The sequence below is a fragment of the Pelophylax lessonae genome (assembly GCF_965119305.1).
Source record: "Pelophylax lessonae genome assembly, chromosome: 1".
Classification (NCBI taxonomy): Eukaryota; Metazoa; Chordata; class Amphibia; order Anura; family Ranidae; genus Pelophylax; species Pelophylax lessonae.
Genome location: NC_138768.1, coordinates 277,741,537 through 277,753,701, shown reverse-complemented (window position 1 = coordinate 277,753,701; position 12,165 = coordinate 277,741,537). Strand labels below are relative to the sequence as shown.

Sequence of the window (12,165 nt, the reverse complement as noted above, 5' to 3'; positions counted from 1 at the left end):
ATAGAGTTGGGACATACCAATGCATGGTTAGGATCTGGACCACAGAGAGCTGGGGTATAACATTGCATAGTTAGGATCTGGATCACAGGAAGTTGGGGCATACCATTCCATGGTTGGGATCTGGACTACAGAGAGCTGGGGTATAACATTGCATAGTTAGGATCTGGACCACATAAAGCTGGGGCATACCATTGCATATTTAGGATCTGGGCAACATTGAGTTGGGGCATACCATTGCATGGTTAGGATCTGGACCACATTGCATAGTTAGGATCTGGACTACAGAGAGCTGGGGCATACAATTGCATGAATAGGATCTGGACCACAGAGAGCTGGGGCATACCATTGCATGGTTGGGATCTGGAACACAGAGAGCTGGGGTATAAGATTGCATAGTTAAGATCTGGATTCAGGACCACTTAGAGCTGGGGCATATCATTACATGGTTAGAATCTGGACCACATAGAGCTGGGGCTTACCATTGTATGGTTATATCTGGAACACAGAGAGCTGGGGCATACCATTGCATGGTTTGGATCTGGACCACAGCGGGCTAGGGAATACCATTGCATGATTAGGATCTGGACCACAGAGAGCTGGGGCATACTATTGCATAGTTAGCAACTGGAATACAGAGAGCTGGGGTATACCATTGCATGGTTAGGATCTGGACCACACAGAACTGGGGCATTGCATGTTTAGGATCTGGGCCACATAGAGCTGGGGCATACCATTGCATGATTGGGTTCTGGACCACAGAGAGCTGGGGCATACCATTGCATGGTTAGGATCTGGACAATAGAGAGCTGGGGTATAAGATTGCATAGTTTGGATCTGCACCACATAGAGCTGGGGCATACCATTGTATGTTTAGGATCTGGACCACAGAGAGCTGGGGCATACCATTGCATGGTTAGGATGGATCTGGACAACATAGAGCTGGGGCATACGATTATATGGTAGGATCTGGACCACAGAGAGCTGGGGCATACCATTGCATTGTAGGATCTGGACCACAGAGAGCTGGGGCATACCACTGCATGGTTAGGATCTGGACCACATAGAGCTGGGGCATACCATTATATGGTAGGATCTGGACCAGAGAGAGCTGGGGCATACCATTGCATTGTATGATCTGGAGCACAGAGAGATGGCACATACCAATGCATGGTAGGATTTAAACCTCAGAGAGAAACTTTCAAACCAAACCCAACTCCTGAAATGAGCGCTGGGCAATCTGGCATCATCAGCATCATCCCCATCTGATCGGCCACTAGAGGTGTGCACTCACAGCTGATCGCGCAACCATCTGCGCCCAATGAGCGTCTCCCAGCGAACAGGTGTTGGTGACGTCACGGTCTGCGCACGCACCGCCAGAGCCTTGCAGAGATGGGTGCGGGGGAGCGCGGCGCTAAGGGGCGAGGAGAGCGCAGCGCAGCCCGAGGCCTGCGGGGCCCAACACGTCCGCATTAGATTCAGCGGGTGGGAAAACGAGCGGGGTCGGGTACGGGGGGAGGGGGCCGGGGGCACCGAATTACAGGAGGGACCATTGCACTGTCAGGGAAGAGCACCGTTTGCAGCCGGAATTCCTCGAATGCCTCCGGGCCCCGTGTGAGCCGGGGAGGGGAGCCCCGTCGGATGAGGAACGAGCCGGGTGGCTTTAACCCTCGCTGTCCCGTACACACTGAGCGGAGAAGTTGCCTGGAAGGGACTGTAGGAGCCGGGGGGCCGTATTGGCTGACTTCTTTCCCCTTATCAGTGAGGAGAATCCCAGCTTCAGCACCATCCGCCCCGGACAGCGCCCTATGGAGCTTCCTCTCAGCAGGCGCTCGGCATCCTCCCCGGAGCGACCGGACCAGGCAGAGCTGGGGCGGGGGCTGCTGGAGCTGGACGAAGAGCTGGTGCTAATGGCCGCAGAGGGAGATGGGGAGACGGGTGACCAGGACGAGTCCGGGGAGGAGCCCCCTCTACTCTCCGTCATCCGCCAGAAGGAGAGGGACCTGGTGCTGGCGGCCAGGCTGGGGAAGGCTCTGCTGGAGAGGAACCAGGACATGAGCCGGAGATACGAGGAGATGCAGAGGGAGCTCAATGATCGCCTGGAGGTCAGACACCGACCCGTACATTGGCTGCTACCCCTTCATAAACTCTCTCATCTGTCCACACTTCTACATATGTCACAGTTCTCATCACATCTGTCCGTACAACATACTGCTAATCATAGATCACAGCCCTGATCACATCTGTCCATACAACACACTGATCTGATTATAGATTCCAGTCCTCATCACATCTGTCCATACAACACACTGCTAATCATAGATCACAGCCCTGGTCACATCTGTCCACACAACACACTGATCTGATCATGTGTCACAGTCCTCATCACATCTGTCCATACAACACACTGCTCTGATCATATGTCACAGTTCTCATCACATCTGTCCACACAACACACTGATCTGATCATATGTCACAGTCCTCATCACATATGTCCATACAACACACTGATCTGATCATATGTCACAGTCCTGGTCACATCTGTCTATACAACACACTGATCTGATCATAGATCACACAGCCCCAATCACATCTGTGTCCATACAACACACTTATCTGATCATATGTCACAGTTCTCATCACATCTGCCCATACAACACACTGATCTGATCATAGATCACAGTCCTCATCACATCTGTCCATACAACATACTGATCTGATCATATGTCACAGTTCTCATCACATCTGCCCATACAACACACTGATCTGATCACATGTCACAGTCCTCATCACATCTGTCCATACAACACACTGATCTGGTCATATGTCACAGTTCTCATCACATCTGTCCATACAACACACTGCTAGATCAGAACTGTGACATATGACCAGATCCTAACTAGCAGTGTGTTGTATGGACAGATGTGATCAGGGTTGTCATCTATGATCCGATCAGTGTGTTGTGTGGACAGATGTGATAAGAACTGTGACATATGACCAGATCCTATCACATCTGTCCACACAGCACACTGATCTGATCATAGATGACAACCCTGATTACATCTGTCCACACAGCACACTGATCTGATCATAGATGACAACCCTAATCACATCTGTCCACACAGCACACTGATCTGATCATAGAACACAGCCCTGATCACATCTGTCCATACAACACACTGATCTGATCATAGAACACAGCCCTGATTACATCTGTCCATACAACACACTGATCTGATCATAGATCACAGCCCTGATCACATCTGTCCATACAACACACTGCTAGATAGGATCTGGTCATATGTCACAGTCATTATAACATCTGTCCACACAGCACACTGATCTGATCATATATCACAGTCCTGATCACATCTGTCCACACAGCACACTGATCTGATCATAGATGACAACCCTGATTACATCTGTCCACACAGCACACTGATCTGATCATAGATGACAACCCTAATCACATCTGTCCACACAGCACACTGATCTGATCATAGAACACAGCCCTGATCACATCTGTCCATACAACACACTGATCTGATCATAGAACACAGCCCTGATTACATCTGTCCATACAACACACTGATCTGATCATAGATCACAGCCCTGATCACATCTGTCCATACAACACACTGCTAGATAGGATCTGGTCATATGTCACAGTCATTATAACATCTGTCCACACAGCACACTGATCTGATCATATATCACAGTCCTGATCACATCTGTCCATACAACACACTGATCTGATCAGAGATCACAGCCCTGCTCACATCTGTCCATACAACACACTGATCTGATCAGAGATCACAGCCCTGATCACGTCTGCCCATACAACACAATGAGATCACAGCCCTGCTCACATCTGTCCATACAACACAATGCTAATCATAGATCACAGCCCTGATCACATCTGTCCATACAACACACTGATCTGATCAATGATCACAGCCCTTATCACATCTGTCCATACAACACTGCTAGATAGGATCTGGTCATATGTCACGGCCCAGATGACACCTGTCCATACAACACACCGGTAAGTAGGATCTAAGTCTATATCACAGCCCTGATCACAACTGTCCATACATCACACCGTTAATCATAGATCACAGCCCTGATCACATTTGTCCACACAACACTGCTAGATAGGATCTAATCATATGTCACAGCCCTTATCACATCTGTCCAAAATGCCTTCCTTCATATTACTGGCAAATGTGACCATAGACATGTCAGCCTGAAATGTACACAATGTCTGCATCTGATCATGTATTTCCCCAGCTAGTGTGTGTTGTCAGCAGAGACCTGCTATATTCTTCTATAGGTGTTGCTAAGCTGGCCATAGACATTACTTGGCAGGAGGACTGCACTTTAGCTGCCAAGAAATCATGTTTTAAATTTACCAGTCTTTTATCTAAAGGTAAATCACAGAGGGGCGGCCGTTCCAGGCCTAAAGATGACCATAGGCTAGGTATACCAGACAGCTGACTCTTGTCTGTGGGTACCTAAAGCATATCTAATCCCCAAAACAAAAATGTAATATGTTACAGTTTAACAATTCTTAGATGGGATGGTTGGATTGCTTTTCTTTTATAGGCTTTTTGTTCTCTTTATTTTCACCTGATGATCCACCCAGTAAGTCTATTATTTTTTTACTTCCTTTGGAAGTGACAGCTAGAGGGTTCAGACAAACCGTTTACCACTGACAATAGTCAGCTTCTATTCATTTAAAGTGGAACTTTACCCATAACAAGTTGATTAAAAAAAAATGTTCTTTAGCATTAATAATTATGGTACCATAATTAGTGTGCTGTAAATTGCCTCCAGCATTGTTCCTGTTTCTTTTTGCTGAAGGCTGCCATTTTGCTGAAGCCTAGAGCCTCTGATCAGCAGTAAATCATAAAGTGGAACTAAACCCATCAATTTAACGGTTTCAAAAAATTGTTACATTCCTGGAACGCTGGGATTGCTAACTGTCACATTTTCTTGTGTCCTTGACCAAACTGTCAAACCATCAAACGGCTGGTGTCATAACTGATCACATGTGCAGTTGTCACATGGGGGCGTGTCTGGACGTGAGCCACGCTGGACATGTAGTCCCAGAGCACTGCCGCGTCTACCACTCAATCCAGTGCCATCCGCGTATCTGCGCCCGGTGCCAAGGAGATTTCTACACCTATCGACGGTACACTTTGTGGGCTACAGACCACTACCCTCAGTTCATCTCTGGGTGACCGGATTGCCGCGCTATGGACCCCACGGCCTACTCTCAGTACCGCCGCCGGCTCGTGTGCTGTGCATCTGAGGGCCTTGGCAATCACCGCCTGGTAAGGAGACCTGCCATCTGCTTCCTGTGCCCCGACAGACACCTCTGACACATGGGGACCCGCGGGAGCTGCCTCTCACATCCACTTCTGAGGCCTTCAGCGGCCAGCCGCCATTTTCTCAGGGCCTATACTCACCTCCATATCTTGCAGGCCTGCAGGCGCTTCACCAGTCCAGCCTCATTGCATACTTGCCTGCTCTGATCTCTTCCTGACCGGACTCCAGGCACTTTCACACGGCTCCTTCTACTCACTGTATAGCTGCGGCCCATGAATATTAAATAAAGGTTCCCGACCCCTGAAATATAGTGTGTGGCTCTCACGGAATTACATTGGAAAATATGTGGTGTTCATGGCTCTCTCAGTCAAAAAGGTTCCCAACCCCTGCTGTAATGGCTTACAAAGTTTTAGCTGGAGCTGAGCTTTCAAGCAGAACTAAACCTTCCTATTCTTTTCAGCCAAGGAAGCTGCCATCTTGACCTCTTTTTGACCTGCAACTGCCATGGCGCTGCACTTGTGATCAGTCATGACACCAGGCATTTGACAGTTTGGTTGAGAGCACAAGCAAATGTGACAGTTAGCATTCCTGACATCCCAGGAATGTAACTGTTCTTTGAAACTGTTAACCACTTTCCGTCTGCTCACATTACTGCTGCTACTGCAGCAATGTGGCTCGTTATCGTAGGTCTACGTCGCCAGCCTGTGAGGGTCTAGGGAACGAGCGCGCGCCACTGGAGGTGCGCTCCCGCTCGCTCACAGACCCCCCCCCCCCCCCCCCCCCCCCCCCGCGCGAGTAACCGGTGGACCCGATGTCTCGTTGGTTACACCGGGAGAAAGGCAGGCGGCTAATGTAAACAAAGTCGCCTGTCATTCTCCCCTGTGTAACAGCACAGATCATACGGTCCTGCTATGTAGGACCGTTTATCTCTGCTGTTACATCACAAGCCACATCCAATCACAGTTAGAATCACGCCCCTAGGGACACACTTAACCCCTCCTTCTCAAAAAAAGTTAACCCCTTCCCTGCCAGTGTCATTTTTACAGTAACAGTGGATATGTTTAGCACTGATTACTGTAGTAATGTAACTGGTAACTCCAAAAGTGTCAAAAATGTCAGTCAAGGGTCCGATCTGTCCGCCGCAATGTCGCAGTCCCGCAAAAAAAATCGCAGATCGCCGTCCCGCAAAAAAAATCGCAGATCGCCGCCATTACTCGTTAAAAAAAACAATAAAAATGACAAAAATCTTTCCCTTAGTTAGTAAACGCAATAACTTTTGCGCAAACCAATCAAAATACGCTTTTTGCGATTTTTTTTTTTTTTTTTTTTTACCAAACATATGTAGCAGAAAACAAATTGGCCTAAAATGTTAAATTTTGATTTTTACATTTTTTTTGGGGGGGAATTTCATATAAAAAAAGTGAAAAATAGTTATTTTTGCAAAATTTACGCTTTTTTTTGTTTATAGCGCATGATCAAAAAATCGCACAGGTGATCAAATACCACCAAAAGAAAGCTCTGTTTGTGGGAAAAAAAGGACGTCAAACTAGTTTAGGTACAGCGTTGCACGACCGCGCAATTGTCCGTTAAAGTCACGCAGTGCCGAATCGCAAAATAGGCCCTGGTCAGGAAGAGGGTAAGATCACTTGCAAAGATAGGGTTTTCTCAGCTGTAGGATAGGTTACCCCCGATGGGCACTAGGCTTCACTTATCAAAGTGGCTGTTTTTCTCTACAGATCAGTGTTTTCCAACCTTTTTTTCAGTGGTTAGTAGTTCTCTTTTTCCTTTATTGTCACCTGGTGATCCAGGCAGTAGCACACAGTAAAGAACTGCCTGTCTTAGGGTTCCTCTGCTTGCCGCCACTGGAGGGGCAATGGAGACAGCTTTGGACAGCAGTATGCTCAGTCTGTGAAGAGGGTAGTGTTAAATACACTAGCATATTTAGATAGACTTGAAAAAAATGAAAATGGAACTAAACCCATCGATTTAACCCCTTTAAAATTCCGAACAATCCCAAGGCACCCCATTCTAAATTTTAACGTAGTATGCCCAACGCTAGAGAATATTATTTTTCTAAAGCAAACACACCTTTGCACACTGGTACTGATTAGTATTCCAATGTTTCCATTCTCCCCCAGTTTTTCTCCCTCATTCAGCTAATGTGATCCCAGTGCTGATGGAGAGAAGCAGGGAGGGGCAAACAAGGATGCTGTGCCCAACCTCCTCCTTATCAACCGATAATGTAATTGGTTGTTAGGACTTTGGCGGCTGGAAGGCTGTAATGGCGCACAATGAAAACCTGTGGCTTTATGTAATGAATAGGCAGGCTTGATCAGCCCACTGACTTGTTTACAGTTTTTGGGCATCTTCTAGGAATTTTGCCAAGGCACCCTGGTTGAAAAAGGCTGCTACAGATTCTAATCAGATGTAAACCTACACTAAGAAATGATAGTTAGGTGACTGAAGGAAGAATCTGATTGGTTAGGAAGGGCCAGGGAAATCAGTTGACAAAGGACTCCAGGAATTCAGCCACTTTTTTTTTTAAAAAGCGATGGTTTTCAATGTGTTACAGAATATGCTATGTAAACCCAACATTTCATAATCCTGATATGTGCCTGCTGTACCATGTACTGTACTTGTATGAAAAAGTATCCTGTTCTCTTTTATTGCTTCTTTATGTGAAATCCCTGGTGTTCCTGCTAGTGCCTTTGCTTTCTATTTTTTCCTGGTAAAATTGACCACACTAAGCAGGAGAGCACACTGTGATGAGTTCTCTAGCCATGCTGGGAACTCAGCCTGCTCTCCTTCAATGATCAGAATTATCCAGACGCCCCCTCGCGCACCCATTCACTGTGAAGATTGTTTACACATACTTTAGGTGCAACGAGGTATCTCACCCCCTGGACTGTGTTAGTTCAGTTAGTTGACCTTTTCATATATATTTTTTTGAGGTTGAGGCTGGGTTTACACTGATGCAAATTGAATGCAGGTTTCCCCGTATCCAATTCGCATGACAGGAGAGTGTGTCCGACTCTCAATGTAACCGGTTCACACACCTCCAGGGTGGCCGTGGTCTGCATTGCAGAAGGGTCCTGTGCATCTTCTGGTCCATTTCAAGTGCAAATTCAGCCAAAAATTTGGACCTGATTCGTACCTGAAACAGTAAACAGACATGCACCGGACCCCCTGCTGTGAGCCGCAGACCCAGCCTTAATGCCTCGTACACACGCAACGATTATCGGCCGACCGATCGGCCGTCTTTTGTCCAGTGTTGTTGTGTTGGTTGAAAAGTGCTCTAGACTGCACACACTTTTTTTCGGCCAACAACAACCAACTTCAGAAGTGATGTCATGTGCTGGTTAACTTTCCGTGTGTTTTTTCTTCTCTGAGCATGCCCAGTCTTGCTCATCTGATTTTTGTCGGCCGAAATCTGTACTGACTGACGAACAATCGTCCGTTCTGTTGACGGCCAACAAAAATTTTATAGCATGCACACCAGATTTTGTTCGGCCGAAAAGTCGCAGTCGGTTGTCGGAAGCATCATACTAACAAGCTGACAATCGGCCGATCGGACGTTGGCCGAAAATTCACAGCCAACAATCGTTGCGTGTGTACGAGGCATAAAAGGAGATCTAACCCTTTAAAGATTGCCTGTCTAAATAATTACAGAGCCATTCTCTGTGCTGCCCTCTAAATCAACTCCATTTTGTACAAATAGAAAGAAATCACAGTACTACAACCATATTCTCTGTTAATTATAAGGCATTTGTGCTGGTGTATGGAAAAGCTGAGCAAAATGTAGTGTTTTTGCCCATAGCAAGAACTGTGATTTTTATTATATTTATTTGTATTTTCCCAGTGCTGTTCAGACCATTTGATCTGTTGCTATGGATAGCTATCTTACTTCATCAAAACTTTATGCTCCATTAAAAAAAAAAAAAAAAATGAAATTATGTAAACTTGCATGCATGCTTAAAAATGCATGCTTAAAAAAAAAAGAAGTCCACAGAAATCTACTGTATATGGACATCGGTACCAGTTATTGGTTTGTTGAGTCATTTTGCCCTTATATGCAGAAATGTATAGTAAAATGTAATTAGTATGAATATTGTAATTTAACCATGCACTCAATTCTGATGTATTTATTTTTTTTATAGCATCTGGAGCAAGAGAAGCATGAATTGAAAAGACGATTTGATAATCGTGAAGGAGAATGGGAAGGGCGAGTGTCTGAGCTGGAGTGTGATGTGAAACAGCTACAGGAAGAGCTGGAAAAGCAGCAGGTGCATTTGAGAGAGGCTGATCGGGAGAAATCCACAGCAGTCCAGGAATTATCAGATCAAAACCAAAGACTCTTGGAACAGCTCAATAGGGTGAGTGTCCTTGGCAGTCATAGCTGGTCAGTTTAATGTCAAGGTTAATAATATCCAGAGAGCAAGTTTCACTAAACAAGTCTAGGTAACTTTATTTTTAATAACATAAACTCCGTACTTCATCAAATATTCTTTAGATTTTAGGTCAAATAATATATCAAGTATCTTTTAAGAAAATTTATTAACGGGTTTAGGCAAATTAATTGTCAGATCAATGGTTACTTGGACCTCTTAAGCCTCGTACACACAATGAGAATATTGGACAAACGATTGTCCATTTTTTTTGCATGCTAGTCTCATATCAAAAATGAAGAAGTTACTAAATCTTACGAAGATTCTCGTATGACAGAATACAACTTCCAAATTGATGTGATGTATTGTGTTGTAGTATATGTGCAATGTATTTTCGGACGAAAACTGTACTGATTAAACGCAAATCGTACAATCTGGTATTGTATGGGAAAAATTGTCACGTTTTGTCTCTTCGGATAATTTCAGATGAACTGTCGTGATCGGCTCTCGAAAGCTGTGTACTTACGATCAGATTATCGTACGATAGCTTAGAAAGCTGTATTTTTCCTCTGATTTTCTCATCGTGTGTACTAGGCTTAAAGGTGAGATGAAATATCTGGGCCATTCTTGCCACAATAATGGCAAAGCTGTTAATAATCTGAAATTTGATGAAACTTGAATGCAACATATGCACTGTGAAGGGATACTGAATTAATAATGAACAACATATTTATGCACAGCTCAGAACGATAGGAAGTGAGAGAAAGGTCATCTTTGTGATTGCAGCACTCCATGACTTTTCATCCTGACTCAACGCTTGACGCACACATGGTGAAGGGAATATAAATCCTTCTTGAAGCTTTTCTAATTTTTTTTAAAAATCTCTGTGGGTGATGAGTACTTCCGTTGTTTGTACTTTCGTTGTTTGCACATGTTCATTATTGCCCAGTGTTGATGCCTATACATCCTAAGTATCACTGACTGAAGTTAGCACTGGTCATATCTCTTGTAATCATCAGGATGTGTATGGACACCCTCATTGGTCAGATTATGTAATTGTAGACTATTCCAGAATACTGATTGGAGCTCAGAAGATATCCTATATCCTTGTCTTTTGTTTTCCAAAAATGTATTTTCTTCTCAATCAAATATCTAAAATTGAATATTTGGTTGAACATTATTTTAGCGCCTATGGCATTCTTAGATTTGAAGAGTGTTTGTTGTTTTTTTGTTCATCAATGTAGCTACATTGTTATGTAATATTGTAAAACCATCTGTATTAGGCCCCGTTCACATAGGGGCGACACTACTTCGCACCGCGACCTCGAGCGGCCGCCACGGACTTCATAACATTGAAGTCTATGGCGGTCGCCTCCTGGTCGCCCCAAAGAAGCTCTGGACCCTTTTTCTAGGTCGGAGCGACTTGTGTCGCTCCTATTAGAACGGGTCCGCAGCTTCCCTATGGGAGGCGACCTGTGAGGCGACCAGGTCGCCTCACAGGTCGCCCTAGTGTGAACCGGGACTTAAGCTCAGATAAAGTATATGATTATGAAGTAATAACTGGCAGTATGAGTCTTGCATCTAAAGCTGTTGGAAAATGTTTCTTCTAATGGTTATGTGGAGCCAAATCAATGTTCATTTTCGACCACAAGAAAATTGGAAGGAGCAGGATGAAAAGTTTTTCAACAGTGATTGTGGTTTTTGTTCAGGAAAGTCTATTGACTGCAAAATTGAATTTTAGGAGCAAACTTTCTTTAAGTACTTTAGAATGGCATTCATCCAGTCATCGAATGCACTGAAGAGAATTTTTGTATAAATGTTTGTACAACTATTTGTCCAGACATTTGTTCAAAACTCTACTAGTGTATGGCTAGCTTAAAGGATGTTTTCTGGTTAAATTAAAGGAGATGTGTAGGGTACGTGAAAAATCAAACATACTCACCTCCATCCTGCAGCATTGCTTTGATGCTGCAACTTTCCCCTGCAGGCTCTAAGCCCAAGAACTGAGCAATAACATGACCTCTGATCACTCAGTTCCCTTCTTTCTCCAAACGAGAGTGGTGACTCTCAGTCACCGCCCTTCACTCAGCCTCTCCAGTGCTCACTGGAGTACCAAGGAGTTGAAGGGGCAGGCGTAGCTGGCTTCAGAACTTAGCCATTCGCTGAGAGGCAGAGCCAGCTGTGTCAGGGAGTGGAAACTCAAAATATGGTCAGGATTCTCCCAGAGCTTGAAATGGCTCTGTGACGTCAACTGGCAGTGAGCTTTAGTCCACTGTCAGCTGATTCTAGGTTACGGGAGAGCAAAAGGAAATGCATTCCCATGACCCAGATAGGAAGTATGACCAAAAAAGCTTTGGCTATGCTTTCTTTTTAAAAAGTAGGCCTGTGCTTTATCTCCCGTGTGACATGGATGCCACAAATCCTCATCTTCATATGCAGTGTACATTTATAA

The 12,165-nt window shown here is 45.0% G+C and overlaps 1 protein-coding gene across 2 annotated transcripts in view; it reads left to right on the top strand.

Annotated features, from left to right (window-relative positions):
• The first annotated feature begins 1,543 nt into the window (after window positions 1-1,543).
• The window catches only part of BICDL1 (BICD family like cargo adaptor 1), a 172,896-nt gene continuing 162,274 nt past the window's right edge, over window positions 1,544-12,165 (top strand). For both annotated transcript variants that reach the window (XR_014224845.1, XM_082243157.1), the window contains exons 1-2: window positions 1,544-2,102; window positions 9,486-9,701. Coding sequence is in view for 1 of the 2 variants with exons in the window: in XM_082243157.1 (XP_082099283.1) it covers window positions 1,806-2,102; window positions 9,486-9,701 (513 nt within the window). In the remaining variant the exon portion in view is untranslated. The remainder of the gene's footprint in view (window positions 2,103-9,485; window positions 9,702-12,165) is intronic.